Raw genomic sequence first — 17539 nt, 5'->3', positions numbered from 1 at the left:
ATCTCTTGCTTATTATTTTAAGAATTATGGATAGGTCCTACTAGATGTCTCATAAAGACTAATGTTTACTTCTCTTTGAAGCTTGTATTCTTTACACTCAAGTTCCTAGAACCAACTTTTAGGGTGGATTTTTGGGTTATTTTTGTTTTGTTGGTTGGTTGGTTGGTTTGAGGGGGGAACGTTATTCACCTCCTACTCTGAACCAAGGTTCTTTCTTCTTACCAATGCCCATTCATTCCATACTCTTGACAAGCCTCTGCCAACCTTTCTGCAACACCTCCTTTTACTTCCAATGCCATCCTGAAACTAATCTTGCTCCATCGTCATCTAATCATCTCTACTTCAACCCTCCCACAAAGCCCAGCTGTGCTAAGACACTGGTGAGTTATCAACCTGTGGGCATCATTCAGCTGGCAGAAGAGTAAGCAGAAAACAAAACACCATGCTGAGAACAGCTACATATGAGCCCAATTTTTTATGAAGTGCTTTGAGATGCTAGCATGAGGGTGCACTGGAAGCACCAGATGTTATTATAAAGAGATGTAACCCCATTACTTGTACACCAAGTTGTGCTGCCTGTTAATAGCACCATTATCCTAAGACACGTGGCACTATTAATGCATTTCACTGCATTTCACTGAACCTGGGGACTATTATTTCTACTGGAAAGGTAAGGCCAGTTCACATGACATGATTTAAACCTTTACAGTGAAACATGCATATGCTGCACCAGGTCATAAATCTTAACAGGATGCTGTCAGCGAAAAAGGGACCAAAATTGAAACCATTTATCTGAACTCCCCACCCATCCACCTCTGCTCACCCATGTCAGTTTTGGGAAGAGGGATAAAATGCTTCCAAATGCCCACTGGGATCATTAAACAGCAGCAAATCCCAGATCTAAAAACACTGCTGGTTTCATCCTGCTCTCCCTGGAGGAATTCATTCATTCAGGACACTTAGGACTTCCTTGATTTTCCCCACTCTGAGCAGAAAAAAAACATGACAGACATAAACCTTACTACTTCTTCCTATTCTTGCTCCTACTTGAGTCAAAAGACAACCTGTCATCATCTCATTACTGAGACTACAGGACCTGAGACACAGCCAAGCTGCTCACATTGTGGCCAACAGCAGGTAATAGGTCATCTAAGCCGCAGCTTGGGCTGTAGGGTGGGAGAGATGCCCTCATCATGTTTGGGAAGGAAAATACGAATGGAAGGAGTAGTTATCATTTGATCTACTACACACCGAGCATTTCCCTTTGCTGGCCTCCTGCACTTGCCAACTATAACTTGTTTTTAGCTTTGTTTTCTGGGCACATTTCTCACAGCATCACTAACAAGGCTGACTATCAAATGGACACTGATAGGTAAAAGCCTACACGTGGCATTCCTTCACAGGCCAAGGACACCATTAACAGAATGAAGAAAATCAACTGTATTTTGGGATACGCAGCTGCAATAGTAGCACACACATAAAGTAGAAGTGCAGGGTAAATATTCAGAGACTCTTATTAAAAGGTGTAGAATCTGATGCTAGAAACACACCAGAATTACACTACAACTACTTCTGGGGTGGGGTGGTGGAGTAAAGGAAATGTCATTGCAGATGGCAGAGTTTAAAATTACCATGGTAGCTTTAACACCAATGACAAGCGAACGAACTTCACTTTCTTAAGTTTCAACTATACTAAGAACGATAATTTGATTTACTAAATAAAAAACAGCATATGTTTTTTATCACATTGAATGTGTAACTCTTCCCTGTATGTGGTAGGTCTCCACCACTTCGCAGGAACTGCTTGTTTAGGAAAAGATGGTGACAAAGGGGTATTTGACGTTCACCAAATATTCAGCGCCTCTGAATTTCTTCTTACAGGTGGCACAACCCAGTATTCAGCTCAGCACTCCCAAAAACTCTGCAACACCACAAGGGCTCTAAAAGGATGTTTAAGGTTTGCGATGAACATTTTTAGGTAGAGAGCCTTACGATGATGTTGATTCTGAGTCATAGCTTTTTGTAATGAAATCTGTGTATGTCTTCTTGCTATACCCACATGTAGCACTGAAAGACTCTCCTATTTTACTATAGATACTGAAGAGGAGAGAAAAAACAAGCAAAAAAACAAAAACAAACAAAAAAAAAAAAACAACAACAACAAAAAAAACCACACAAAAAGCAAAAAAAAACACACACAAAAAGCAAAAAAAACCCACAAATGCTGAATGCTAAGTCCCTGCCAGAGATCTGAAACTCTACCTCATAGCTAGGGTTTCTGTTCAAGTAACAGAAAATAACACTTATAGAACAGACTCTGAATGTATATTAAAAAAGAGAGTGTTAAAAAAGCTATACATTGCCCAGAAAATAAGGTAAAACTCATTTATGTCTCATAAAATACAAGATTAACCATAGTTAACCATTAATTCAGCTGCACTGCATTAGAACTGCTATTCAAACTTGGAAAGCATTTAATATTATATATTGCTGCTGTTCAGCCTAAATTGTTTTGGTTTGTTGTTTTTTGTTTTTTTTTTTTTTTTGTCCCCTTTAAATGTACACAATATTACAAATTTAATTTTAAGCTGTTTGAATCAGTCTGTAAAAAAGATTTGATTATACCTGAGTGTTCTGGCCCCAGTTTTTCCATATCTCAGTAATCTTGGCGGTAATTGGCTGATTAGCTCCCTCACACTCCATCTCTGCCTCAGTTTCCATGGTAATGTTACAGGAGCTATTATAGATGAGAACTTCATCTCTTTCCACTTTAGGGCTGAAACGAGAAGGGAGGTTAAATGGGGTGTCATCAATCTTAATGAAATGCAATTATTTTTACTCTTATTAATCATTGCAAGCCATTAGCTTGTGGCAACTCCTGGCCACCATTTGTCAAACTTTGCAAATTTCTGTAATTTTGTTTCCATTCTTTTATTGTTTATTTGGGTTTTTTTCCCCCCTTCATCTGCACACACTCAGGATGAAAATACATGCAGTAAATATCTCTCAGTGATGCCTTTCTGCTTCCCCAAACTATTGCAAATAGTAACAAATGCCATTCAAGGACCAAGTCGGGAAGATAAGTGCAGACAACAGGGAATCAGTAGTGTTAGGATCAAAGATGGACTCCTACATGGAGTAGGGTTTGTTTGTGTCTCCCCCCTCCCCATCTTACTCACACTTAGCAACAGGGAATGAATAACTTGCAACTCCCCTAGGGCAAGTGGAGAAATTGGAAAAAACACACACACAACTGGCTAACTGGTCCCTAATTCCAACTGTGAAAAAATGAGCTCATTTAGGGGTTCCAATTCCTGCTACCCAGCTGATTGCAATGACGCTTTGTTGCTAGCGTTGGAACATTAACTTAGTAAATTAATTAAACTTACTTAACAGCCCAGACTAAGCAGATTCGATATATGTGCAAGTTATACTAACAGACATTTGCTCTAAAGCTTCCACTTGCATAGGGGGAAGATGTGATAGAAAAGGTGGTGGGGAAGACATATTTTTTTTTTTCCTTGGTCTTGCTGTTGACAGCTGCTGAGTTTGGTAACATTTCGTTGTGGGGTGCTATAGGATCCAACATTCCTCAAAACGAGGGGAAAACTTCTCAATTTACTTCTACAGGAATCAGGTCAGGGGAGTCCAATGTCACTTCTCATGACTTCCCCAGCCATTTCTCCTTCTTCCTCCTCTCCCCACCCCACCATCAAATACACACCTGCAACTTCAGGAAGGGGAGTGGAAAGGAGATAATTTACAGCAACAGCGACACATCTCAGACATTATACTTTTCTGAATAACTAAGAAAGCACAGGGAGCACAAAACAGAAGATCAAATGGGTAGAAGTAGACTTTTCAGAGGTCTTCAGGTTCCTGATAGCCCCATCTAACAGGATTTTCTACAGTGCCAAAATTGAGAGCAAAAATTCTACCAAAATCAACCCAATAGGAAAAGCAATACTCAGAGCTTTCTCAGGAGCTTGGTGATCAGGACGATTTGATGAACCTGAAGTTTTCAAACTATGTGGCAGCTCAATGTACGAAGAGCTGCTCTGATCCAGGGGGTATTTGTTTTGTTGCCCTTTTTCAGGATTAAAGTGTTAAAGGAAGCAGCCACATTAGCAACGACAAAAAAAAAAAAAGAAAAAAGAAAAAAGAAAAGAAAGAAAAAGCCTTCTGTAAGTCACTGAACCTTTTAAACAGCGAATTTTTATTTCTATATTTAAATGAACCTTTCCCTCTCCTGTATCAATAATCAAAAGCCAGCCGTAGGGAACTACTCTTGCTTTTGATAGCAATGCTTTGAGAACTGCTCTTGTCCTGTACAATAATTGAATGGACGGGGCAATCTCTCAAGACCGCATAGTACTTCTTTTTAATGCTACAAGAAAAAGCTGCATCTTTAAAATAACCAACTGTTAGAAAGGCAGAAGGGAGTAGTTTTTGGCTACATGAAGGGCATGGGCCCCAATTTGCCGGGCATTTAAGTCAATACAAGGATCTCTGAGTGTTTGTTCACAGAATTGTACAAAAAGTCACCAAGTTTTGCTTGTGGGCAGAGAGGCGATTCTTCCCTGTCCTCTCGTAGGTGCATCCCAAAACTTTGATGCTGGAAAACTGTTAACAAATTGCAGCGTTTAAAGGAAATGCCAGAAAAGAAGGGGTGAAAGGGAATTCAGAAGTGTATGTTGACAACAGTGTTGCTGGTGGCAAGACTTGCACTTCTTCTAAGGAATATACATTTGCCATCAATGCTTTCATAAATTATAGACTATAGTAGAGATTAGATTAGGAGAAGGTTTATTCAAACTGCTGTAAACCTACTAAGAAATAAAAGGAGACATTTAATGTACAGTGAAGCCAAGAATGATTTCTGGTAGTTTTATCCCCATGTTGGGATGAGTGTCTTAAGTCTCGAACATTTGTACAGAACTCAAATCCATATCTTTTTATTATTGCTATTGTAACTATTGTTAACTATTGTAACTATTGTTAACTACAGCAATCAATGTGCATTATTTCAGGAATTCCCGAAATAGCTCTTTTTTAGTTTGAGCATTTTAAATTTATGACACTTTGCTACAAATTCCATTGATATTTTGAAACTTAATATTTTGCAGAACTGAAATTTGAAAAACAAATATTTTCAAAAATCTCTGAAATAGGTAATTTGGATGACTTTAAATTTTTTCTTCTGCTGCTTCTCCCCTGATCTTTCAGATCAGGAAACTCATCTTAAATCAATCTTCTTTGCTGTTAACTCCCTTTCAGCAAGACCCCATTTGGAAATAGATTCACCAGAAAAAAAGAACATCAGTACTCTGGAAAATTCCTCAGCAGCCCAAGTTTTAATTTCTAACTACAAGACAAGCATGAGCACAATAGGGAGAAAAGTTAATGACAGTAACAAAGAGCTTGAAGAAGTTGGAAGAATGGGAAAATAGCAAGTAAGAAAAAGTTGTTTTATTTGATTCAGAAATCTCTCCCTGATGGGATAACCTGAAGGGATAATAAACTCTGTCTTTGGGACAATCAAAGTTAAACTGGACAAAAACACAGTGAAAAACAATAAGGAAGCAGTCAGCAAATGGAGTGCACAACTTTTCCATCCACCTCCCTCTCTGCTCACCCTGCTGAGACCAGGATGGAGCAGCTACAGCAGCAGAATCATTGCTGCACAAACCAAGAAAACGAGCCAGCAGAAAAAAAAAGTATTGCAGATGCATTTTTATCAGTAAAGAGCTGAGCACAGTTTTGATACCCAAGGAACAGGAAAGAAAAAACAAAACCAAAACCAAACAAACGGTATTGGGGTACCCTGTTCCTTTCAAGTTTGTAGCTTACTTGGTTTGGGGCTACACTGGTGTGAGTAAAAGGAAAGTAAAGCTCAGCTAGACAAGACAAGGCTTTTGCATTTTCTTGTTTTGAAACAAGGAGCAATAGAACTGATAAAGTTAGTTTAATTTCAGGATTATTCCCCCTCCCCATCCCAAATCTCCCTCAACAAAATGGTTCTCCCCGTCTCCTAGGGTGTTATAGGACATTACCAAAGCACAATGTGACTTTGGACATGCCAGTTGCTGGCAAACAACGCAGAATTCTGCCTTCCTCTTCCCCAACACGAAACTGATTTCTTTCTGTCTGATACAGATCTTCTCAAAACTGAAAAGAATTTCATAATTCTGAAGATGTCCGTTCCTTATGAAACACAGCTCAAATTGACCAGAGCTCAAAAGCTGGTGGGGAGGAAATGACAGATTGACAGGGGGATGCTGTAACATTTTGTCTTTGGTTTGTTTCTTTTTTTTAAAAAAATAAATTAAATAAAAATGTGCAACTCTTATCTTGCTGTCTTTGGGCATCTGAAACTCCCTTCGGTGACTCACAACACATAAGGAACAGACAAGGACAAGGACCAAATCTCCGCAACTCCATTAAAATACCTGGACTGTAGCATCATGCACAAACCAGGAACAGGTTTACAATGTAGAGCAAATCATACACAATGTATCACAGGGGTATTCTAATTCTTTATTTGTTTAACGTCTTTTGGAAAGTTCTGTTCAACTGTTTATTCATTAATTCAGACCTCTCTTACTCCTAGGAGTAAATGTTCTGCAGGTATAAATCCCCACTGTTCTATTAAAGGCAATGGTACCAATTTATATTGCTGAGCAATTTGGCCTTGGACTTGTAAAGGCTGAGCCTTGAGTAAGTGCCTGAGCACCCTTGCTGCGTAAATATTGCACAGCCTGCTGGATTTTCTCTGTGACTTTTTGCTCATGAAACTGCTTGGAGAGAAGACAGAAAAAAAAAAAAAAAACCAGAAGACAACTTCTGTTTTTTATAATGCCTAATCTTTTTCCCCATTGGCATCCGCCAGATGTTGCTTCGGATCAGAAGATAAATATTAAAACCAAAGAAGGAACAAAGCAGGCTGTTTACAAGATGGATTTTCTGATGTCTCTCAAACACTCTAAAAAGATGGGAGGGAAGGAGGGGGGACTAAAGATGCTTTGATAGACACAAGGAATGAATTTCACAACCCAGCGGAGCTCTCTAGTGGTCTCAAGGCTGAATTGCTCTGTTGGCATTGACCTAAGAAATAGAAATTAGTTCCTTCAGTCTATCATCTGGCAGGGACCAATTCTGCAAAAGTTAGAATATCTTCTGGAGGATGTCGCTCATGGATGGGCTCACTCAGCTGTTTGAGAGATGCAGAACTAACCTGGCGAAGAGTCCAGCAAAATGCCTCCGGGGTGGGTTGATGTCCCAATGAGGTGGGCTGTCCTCACAGACATACAGGTAAGATAGAGATCCTCTCTGGCGATAGGAACCCACTATGACTTGGACATCACATTCAATGAAGGTGGCTCTTTCTTCTCGGCAGTCAACAGAAGAATGTGTCAGGCCACAGAGGATGGCCAAAGATGCTGCAAAGACAAGAGGGGAGAAAAATATAACCCAAGGCAGCCTACACATCACTGACATTAAACAGATTTTAGCAACTGACAGTTGTCATTGCAGGTTCCCAATGTGTTTGTCCATCAAGGTGCATACTTTCAGAGGATGAGTAGGTCTCCACACAACTCTTCAGCCCCTTTTGCTTTGGCTCGTTTGTACATTGAGCACCAGGATGGTCTTTGGGATCATATGACCCTGTCCAGGAGGAGGTGACACATGTAGTTAACTAAGAGTATGGACATTTCTTCTGGGGAAGATGGATCACAGTTTACAGACCAGGTCTAAGGCACAGATCTCTTACCAGGGAGTTGTGACCACTTAAGGTATATCACAATTTTGAAATCCAGAAACAGATTTATTGAAATATTTCCACAGCTTGGAGGGTTTCTGGGAAACTTGTATCAACTTGGATCTCCTTACTTTGTACCAGAGTGTGACTGGAGACTTGGTCCGAGATTAACTCTGTGGATGTAGTAGGAAGCGTAGTCATAGCAGCTGTTTTGCTTGGAGGTTTGTTTAAGGAACTACTGATGAGAACAAAAATTATGTTTTCTTATTCTAAACCCAGAGAATGCAAAGAAATTTAATTGTCAACTGTCACTAAAGTTCAGACCAGTTGAAATATTTGGTTTTGACGTTTAAAAATAAATTTAAAAAAATAATAATAAGTGAATCCTTTAAGCATTAAACCATACCAGAGATCAAAACTGTTTCTCCCTAAACCATAAGCATGTAGAGACTTTTGGAGAAGTTTTGTTAATCCTGAACTAATTCGACAGTTGTAATGAACTCCTGGAAAGGTGTGTAGACAGTATTACACTCTGCACTCAAGTATCCAAGAATGTTCCTCAAATATCAGAAGAGAAATTGATGGGAATTTGTTAAGAAAGGAGGGGTTTTTGTTTGCTTTTTTAAATTCCTGTTTGTTCAAAACATATCTTGTTTGCTGGGAAAGTGTCATTGTCAATGAATGTCTTAGGTCCTAAGCAATTCTGAAAATGGTTTTTGAAATGGTAAAAACAGGAAAATGCTATATTTCCTATATTTAAAATTTTAGAACTTGTTGCTAAAAAATATTATTTCACATGGGGTATTTTTTGAAAATTTTATAGCAGTTCAGTGTTTAAGGGTTTGGGTTTTTTTAATATTAAAACGTAGCAAATTCATTTGCTCTGAACTTCAGAGAGAGAGCTCACAATTTTTCTGTATTTTTCTTCTCTGGATTTAGAGTAAGAAAAAAGTTACTCACATTGTTACTTCACACATTTTGCAATATGTTTAATTTCTTTCCTGTGCCAAATTCAGGGACAATTATTTTGTTTGGTATCCATTCAAACACAGCCAAACACAATCCCTGCTTCAGAGACCTGCACATAAATATGAGGGAAGTCATAGAAAAGCCTAAAGGAATGATGGAACCATGCATGTATTTTGCTTTTATTGTCCAGAAATTATGTCTAGAGCTACTGGAGTTGTCCTAGAGTTCCCACAAGAAGACTTATGTCTTCTGGGAAACCAGGTTTCCATTTGAAGGGTATTTGAAGTGGTACTAAACGTCTGTGTTTTGCAAAATGAATACCATCCAAGCAGACTAAATACTACAAAGAAATTGCCTTTGCAACAACCTGCAGCAGAACCAATTAATTACCAGAATTTCTCCAAAAGAGATGGAATGTATGCTCTTTTTCCAGCCAGCGAGAGTCTGAAAACTTCTCAAAACTAGCAAAGATGAAGGACATCCAAGCAGCTATCGCACTGCCCCTTCTTCCTCCACAAACCCACAACTTTCCTGTAGACAGAAGAATTTGTTCCTCTTTTGTAACAGCTCCTTTTGCTTTACTATTCTATTCTACTGGTGACATGAAAGGTTATGAGAAGCTCAGATGTGGTGATGGAGAATGTACAACTGCCTTAGATGAATAATGAGGAGAAAGATGGGAAAGGGGAAAAGTGGGGAAAAGTGGGGAAAAGTGGGGAAAAGTGGGGAAAAGTGGGGAAAAGTGGGGAAAAGTGGGGAAAAGTGGGGAAAAGTGGGGAAAAGTGGGGAAAAGTGGGGAAAAGTGGGGAAAAGTGGGGAAAAGTGGGGAAAAGTGGGGAAAAGTGGGGAAAAGTGGGGAAAAGTGGGGAAGAGAAGAGAGAAGAGAGAAGAGAGAAGAGAGAAGAGAGAAGAGAGAAGAGAGAAGAGAGAAGAGAGAAGAGAGAAGAGAGAAGAGAGAAGAGAAGAATTTCTTCAGTTGGAAAAGACCTATCATGATCATCTAGTCCAAATGCCTGACCACTTCAGGCCTGATGAAAAGTTTAAGCATGTTATTAAGGGTGTTGTCCAAATTCCTCTTAAACACTGACAGACTTGGGGCATCAGCCACTTCTCTAGGAAGCCTGTTCCAGAGATGGATGGTCAAAGGAAGATTAAATTCACATTCCACAGTTTGAGAAAAAACAACAGGTTGCTGAGCTAATCAAATTTTTTTTTTTTTTTGTGGTTTTCTTTCATGGTCTTGAAAAGAACGTGGCAGAGTTTTCCTAGGTGAAAAAACAGCTGAACCCTGTTTTAGGATGAATGCTAGAAGTGACCTACAGAATCTCAGCATGTGGATATTTTCCTTGATACCTTGCTGCTGTCAAAGATCTTGCCTGGCTCATGTAGGTTACCAGAGGATACCTCCTGCATAGTACTTAAAGCTCAGCAGAATAGCCTGTCACCTTTTGGATACTTTGGAATTGTTATATGGCAATAGAGCATTTCTAACATGCTCCAGTGCCTTTACCTCAACCTTAACACACCTGTGGGAACAGGAGGCCTTGCATGCTGCAAACTGCTGGAATAAATTTTAAATCAAACCAGGCAAATTAATGTATTAGTTTATAAAATCTAAGCTAAATAACATGGCTACAAACACATCAGCAGAAGCAAAACCCAAGAAAACCCTTATACACCTCAGAATCAAACCTAGGACTGCTGTCTCTGAAGTGGAAGGAGAGAGAGGGACCTCTTCTCCACATGCTACAGCTCCTGTCCATCTGATGGAGATACTGCTCTTCAAGGAGAAGACCATTTCTTCTTTCTTCCTTCAAGATCTCTAAGGTCCTCCTATGCCCCTGCTCCCAGAGGATTTAATACTTTGCTTACTTGAGAGGAAGTCTGGGACTTTCATGTCCTTTTCTCTGACCATTAAACACAAATATCCCTTGGTATTATTTGTGCCATTATCTCCTGTCACAACAGTAAGAAAAAAAAGTAAAAAATAAAAATCAACTCAAGATTGCAGCACACTTAGTATAACCTAAAATAACAGTCTATTCTGGGACCCAATATTTCTCACTGAGTAATTGTTTAGTATTCAAATCCCAAAATGAAGCTTCTTTATGTTCCCTATAAAGATAAAATCTGCTAATCACACGTAGCACAATCCCTTCACTGAGATGAATGCATGCATCCCATTATGGCTTCTTTTTTGAGATCAGACACAACGGCAGCCAAATCTCTGCATGTTGGTAATGGGTTAGGGACTGACTGCCCCCAACCCTGTCTTTGAGGGATACTCTGGCTTAAGCCAGGACCCTGGGATGCTCAGCACAAGGGCTTTGTTCTGCGCCACTATTTAATAACAACTGCCGGACATGTGATGAGGCTGAAACCTCCAGGAGTTCCAAGGGCAGCTGCAGACTGATTGAACATCTGCCCGAGGAGTCCTGGTGCCAAACTGCACATCCCCGGTTATTCACCGCTCACAAAACAGAACACAGAGCATAACATTGACATGTGCTTAGGAGAGAAGACAAAGGTTAAATTAAAAAAAAAAAAAAAAAAGGAGAAGGAGAGGAAAAAAAAGACCTGTTAAGGTCATCAAGTCCAACCTCTGCCTATAAAGAATTGTTCCCTAGGAGACATTCATTTCGCACAGCCGAGTTTCAGAAGTCCCAAGAGGTGGCTTTGCCAGCATCTATTCCACAGTCTGATAGATCTCACTGTCAGAATATTCCTGCTGTGTAATCAATATGCTGCTTTTTTTTTTCCCCCCTCTTTCTTAATTTCATTCTGGGATTTGAAGGACAGAAGGGACCGTTTGGATCCTTTGAGTTGATGTCCATAACAAACACCAGAGGCTTTCACTCCTACTCAGGTTTCAGTTGCCACAACACATCCTCTTCATATTTTCTGCATTTATTCATGCAAATCACCCAATTTTCCTGGCTACAGTCCCCCTTGGTCCCAGCTCAGTGCACCACCTTGGTACTTCTGCACTACAGCAACCAAAGCTCATTCCCCTCTCTTCTTGCCCCATACAAAGAACCAGCCTCCATTTATTTCTAGCCTCAAATCTAAATCTTCTTCTCTAAACACCCACTTTTACCAATGTAATCTGGCTGACAGTAAGTCCAGGACTTGCTAACAAAGAACCCAAGTGCTGTTACATCAAAACCCTAAAGCCAGACCTGTTATTCCAAGTCCTCTGGTGTAACCAGGAAACTCATCTTTTTCTCTGATGGATCTTCTTATCAGTTCACCTCCTTTTAAAGATGCCTTCTTTACCCTCACTACAATGTCAAACATATGATCTCAAGTACCTATTTACTGCAAAATTTATATATGGTACTTATTCTATCACCTAATAGGAAAAATCAGTTATTTTCTCAACTGCCTTAAGCTTCTTGTCAGTCTTCCTATCTTTCTTAAGAGCACAATTCAGTCCCACAGAGGTTAATCATGTGTTCTGTAAATTTAACCTGAGCTGAACAGAATCCACAGCTGTATTTACACTCATCACATCACACTGCGACACAAGTAACAAGGCAAGAACAAGAGAAGGGGAAAGCTCTTGGGATCAAGCCAGTTACCCCTTTGCCAGACCTTTAAAGACTTGTGGGTTGGTTTGAGTGGGTTTTTTTGTTTTGTTTTTCCTTGAAGGGAGTTCATTTTTATTAATTTTAATAATTTCAGTGTGAAAATCAGATTTAAGCTCTGTACTGATTTTTCAGCAGCTTGCAAACAACAGGAGGCTTCATAAAAGTATCTGGGCTTGCATTTCTATTCCTTGTGCTCTGGATTGAGTGTGCCTCAGTACTTAGAGTGTCCAGCTCTTTTCAATAATAAAACCAAAACCTTACTGCAGCCCCACTCAATGCCTGCTCCTAAAGATGACCCCATGGGGCAAGGTTTATGGCTGTATCCTGCTGAGACCAGTAGCTCCTTGTGTCTTACAAAACCGCCTGTTAAATGGGAAGGAAGTCACATTTCCGACCTGCAGAACCTTGCCCTACGGATTTGATCACAAGCTAGATGGACCGGTTGGGGATTCCCACGTGAACATCTCTAATCTTAAGCAGACCAGACACAACATGACCTAGTGCTGAAACCCTGACTTCCCCCAATGCCAAGGGGAGGTGTTTCTGCTTCACAGCCCACTGTAACAGAAGAAATGCAGCTTGAACTCTTCACATCTCATCATCCCATCTGTGAGCAATGCCATGAAATGTCAGACAAGCGTCCAACCCAACCACAACAACCTCTGCACCAAAAGGGCTCTGGGGCACAACAGACCTGGCCCTACCTTCTCCTTCACGGCTCATGGTCCTGCATCCCCAAAGTCACTTCACCACCTCTCCCACGTGGAAAAGGCTTTGAAAGAAGTGCCTGTGCACTGGATGGGCCAAGTGGCAAACTCCCCTGGGCAAACAGCAGCATCTAAACCACGAGGTGAGGCTGGATTAACTGCACTTAATAAAGCCATTCATGCCCTAAGTGGTGGGGGTGCGCAATCCCTGAAATATTAGGAGAAAGCCATCTGGAAAGTATCTTGCCTTACATGCAGAGTGACCAATACTGCACATAGATGTCCACAGGCTGAATACGCTTGCCTCAGGGAGTACAAATAGCCTGGCAAACACAGATTTAAGCAGCCTGGAAGTATTTTTTTATTATTATTTTTGAATGTAAAAGGAAAATATATTTTCTTTTAAATACTTAATTCACAGAGAAACATTTTTGCAACTTGACCAGTGAGATTTGCAAGGCTGCATGCTGCAAAATCCACAGCAGGGAAGAGAGGTAATGTCTTGTAACTGGCCCAAAAGCAATAGTGCCTTGGTCCCTTTGGGTCCTGAGGCAAAGCATCCTTTGCATCTTCTCTCCAGAAACACAACCAACAGGCGGGCAGCAACCAGCATTCACTTGCTGACATCTAGTGTCAGTATTAAGCATTGTGGTCTTGCCTGTAAGATGGTTTTGCCCAGGCTCCCTCAGCCACCCACCACCCAGTGAATTTTGAACTCAGTTATTAACGTTTTCACAGTTTGTATCAATTTGATTACATTTTATACCACTATTCTTCCTGCAATAACAGGACTTCCCTGGTTTATATCTTATTTTTTGAGGACTCCAGCACCATGTATTTTTTCTTGTTTAAGAAATAGTAAAAAGCAGTTTTGTGGACTGTACCTGGCTCCTGTCTAAAACAAAGAAAACTGAGTCTTAACAACCCCTTGGTGTCTCCTTTTGAATGCTTGGAGTTGGGATTTAAAGTCCTTTTCTTTCCCCATACTGTCTATTTTAACATTCCTCATGGATACGGAAAGGAACCATTCAAAATGAAAAGAACAAATTTGGAATTTCAGAATAACAGATGCTAGAGGGGACCCTTGGATGCCTCTCATCCCAACCCTTCCTTGAAGGAATTTTAAATTTCTCATTGGACCAGTTTCTCAGCAGCTAATCTAGTGAACTTCTGACTCTTTTGGAGGATAGAGATTCCACACACCTTGGAGCAAAACCCTAGCAATTCACTGTCACCTCTCTTCCAGGTCCACAAAACAGAAGAGGCCATGGAACTTGGGTCACCACCTTTGGATGGCCACAGAATGGCAAATATTTCTGTAGATCTCAGGATGTTATCCCAGCATCACAGCTATGAAAGAGCTGAAGTGTAATGGCACCAAGGGTTGCAACGTCACAGCACCAGGGTAGGTGCTCCATTCTTAGCATTTAGGGAATGGCATTATGTCTCAGTGTGAGATTTAGAAGTCTTAAATCTTGCCTTTTGTAGATCTTAGGAGCCTGTGTGCTGTGCTGCCTGTAGGAGAGGGAGGACATAAATCTTGTCCCAGCAAATGTGTATTTTGAAGAGTTTCCTCCAAAACTGAGACAGGGTTATTTCTCTCTGAGACAGCTGGAGATCCTGGCATTGTTCCCTGCTGTGCTGCCTCTCTCTATTTAAGGAGGATGCTCTGACTGTGGAATGATCCTCTCTTCCTCTCAAGGAATTAAAATCCTCATCTCCACCTTCCCAAAGGTATGAACTGACCACAGGACATCATTTGTTCACCCTCTCAGTCATTCATCTTCTTCCTTCCACCCACTACCTCACCAAAACAGTCCCACCATGCAGCAAAACACAAAATGTATGTGGCCACAGAAAATAAGACATCAGCTCACTAGACCAGTCACGGTGGCCAAGAGGAACTTGGGTTCCCAACCCTACAGCCCTCATGCACATTTTCCGTGAGACGGTTTTCCCAAGGAATAGCTGTCACAAGGAACTACTGTTGCTGTGCACATCTCATAAAGACACAAAAAGCATGTGTAGCAACTCTGACCACAGGCACATGGTGGATCTATTCCAAAGGCCACGGCCATTGACTCAAAACCTCCCCCTGGCAGCACTTGTCATTGTACAGGGCTCAAAACTAGAGGTCAATACTGTCTTAGTTCCTCTTCTTTCTCCAGGGTTGCTGCTGCACTCTGTTCTCCCTGGCATGAGATATACTGCGAACCCTGAGTTTTGGGTCAAGCTATGTTTTTATGTGATATTTTTAACACAATGGCTGGGTTTGTGTCTTAGCTGACCATGTAAGCGTGGGGCAAGGCAGCTCAGTTCAGTGGTCATCATGTTGTCCAGCATTTCACAGGGGATGCCACAGACTGTGACCAAAGTCTTCCCTGGGGAAAACCCAGTTCCATGCAGATAAACTGTTCCTCCATTCAAGCCACCTTGGAAAAGGACAGAAAACGGGATTTAAGACAGAGTCTTGCCAACAAGGGTATTTTTTTGAATTCATAATTTTTGCTATTGTGCCAAAAATACCCCCTGTGACCTCAGTGCCCCACAATACCACCCACAGAGCTACAGTAAGTCTTTGTGACTTACCCCAGTTGAGATGCACAGCTGTCACCATCAGCTGAGAGGTGAATGTCAGGTTGGAGGAAGCCCAGCCCCTGGGGACATGGAGGCCCAACACATGATACTCGCCAACAGGGAGCAGAGGAGCTGAGCACTGCAAAGTAGAGTCAGCGATGGTGACACCACTACAAGAAAAGTCTCCAACAAACACGTGGATAGTATCCATCTCGGTGACCCGTGATACAGTCACTGTTAAAAGGAGACCAGTTGCAAAAAGTGAAAGGAAAACTGGGGTAAATTCATTGTTGTAACTTATTCTTCCAAGGTAATAGGAGATGCCATCTACTTTTAGACTCAAAGCTTTAGTCCCATTACCTGGTGGCACCGTGCACTGGATAGCTACACAGGTGACACTGAGAATGAGGCAAGGGTGGTGATTGATGAGAACAGAAGTCATTCTCTTTCCTTTCAGTGCTGAGCCTGCTAAGGTGAGGAGGCCTCCACCGTTGGTACTGAAGTTTTGTGGGTAAAACTGGTACACCTGAGGCAAGATGGTGAGAACGCTGGATGCCTTTCTGAAGCAAGCTCGCCCAATTTTCCTGTTGGATATGGAAATGTTGTGTTTCCCTGGGGCAATGCAGTCTGCCTGGCACTCGATGCTGGTCTCATTCCAGAAAGTTACCTTGCAGATAGGCTTGTTATCCACGTGTACCACGGGACTGTCACTTGGCCATGCCAACCTCTCTCCTTTGATTGTCACATAGGTGAATGTTCCATTGGTCTCCCAGGTCACCAAATCTACAAGGGATGTCCACTGTTCATGCAGGTGGAGTGTACAGTCTCCAAGGCAGACACTGCTGATCCCATTGACATTCACTGTGACATTAAGAGTCCAAGATGCCTCAGCCAGATGCTGGTAATGCAAAGGATGGGGTCCTGGAAGGACAACACAACTAATGGCATCATTACGAGAGTTCTGGATTTCACAGGAATAATTACCCTCCAGGCTGACCTGTACCAAATTTCTCCTGGATTTTAAAGCAACACCAGATATAGTGAGTAACATCCCACCACAGACTGATCCTTGTGATGGGAATATGGAAGTTATCTGTGGAGTTACTGTAAGGGCTTTCAGCCTTGCTGTCACATGGGCATATCCTAGCTGCCTCTGGATAACCTGGATGGGGAAAGTCCCCGGTTCCAGGCTGCTCAGTGGCAAGGAACACTGATAAAATATTGCAGACTTGTTGCCATGTTGAAACTCAAGTTCACATTCACTGTGTCCAAGCTTAGCCACAGATCCCGTGATGTTTATCCCCTGGATGCTCAAGAGCAGGTTGCGATCTGTGATTTCCATTTCAACAATGGTAATCAAAGGAGTCAAAGCTCTTTGGTAATTAAAGGTGGTGGTTCTTTTTGCAGAAAGAGTATATTGAAGTGAACTGTTCCTGATGACTACATTTACTCTGACAGAGATGTCTTGTGAATCTTCATTAGACAAATTAGCAGCTGGTGGAGTCAGACACCAAATTGTCTCTTCTGCCAAGTGAGTAACTGTACAGGTTTGCGTGTTCATTGAAACAGAAACCAGGGCAGGGTTTTGGCTAAAGCCCACCCCAGAGATTGTGAGCAGTGTTCCACCTAGAAGTAAAGCAAAACAATGGAGGAGGACATTATATGCAAGAAACAAATCAGCTACTGTCAGTGAACAATCACAAACGACGATTTAGCTGACGAGCACAGCAGACAGTCTTAGCCAGGTCGAATGGAAATATTATAGCTTAATCTTCAAAACTGATAGCGTTTGCTCTCCAAGCTCTCCATGGCTTGAGCACTTCACAAAGTGTTGAACTAATCACATAAACTCCAAACCTCTGAGTTTCTGTATCTGCATTTGTTGTGAGCCTGGGAGAGCAATCTGTGGAGGACCTGAGGTTGCATCACAAGAATTT

General features: G+C 41.3%; 1 protein-coding gene across 2 annotated transcripts in view; it reads right to left on the bottom strand.

Moving 5' to 3' along the window:
• Window positions 1-17539, bottom strand: part of PKHD1 (PKHD1 ciliary IPT domain containing fibrocystin/polyductin) — a 278356-nt gene that overhangs the window by 212077 nt on the left and 48740 nt on the right. For both annotated transcript variants that reach the window (XM_065055657.1, XM_065055656.1), the window contains exons 32-35: window positions 15615-17228; window positions 15314-15457; window positions 7235-7439; window positions 2626-2776 (exon numbers count right to left, since the gene is read on the bottom strand). In XM_065055657.1, coding sequence (XP_064911729.1) covers window positions 2626-2776; window positions 7235-7439; window positions 15314-15457; window positions 15615-17228 — 2114 coding nt within the window. The remainder of the gene's footprint in view (window positions 1-2625; window positions 2777-7234; window positions 7440-15313; window positions 15458-15614; window positions 17229-17539) is intronic.

Source organism: Columba livia, chromosome 3 (assembly GCF_036013475.1).
Source record: "Columba livia isolate bColLiv1 breed racing homer chromosome 3, bColLiv1.pat.W.v2, whole genome shotgun sequence".
NCBI lineage: Eukaryota > Metazoa > Chordata > Aves > Columbiformes > Columbidae > Columba > Columba livia.
The sequence above is the reverse complement of the archived record's forward strand: the minus strand, read 5'-3'. Positions and strand labels throughout refer to the sequence as shown.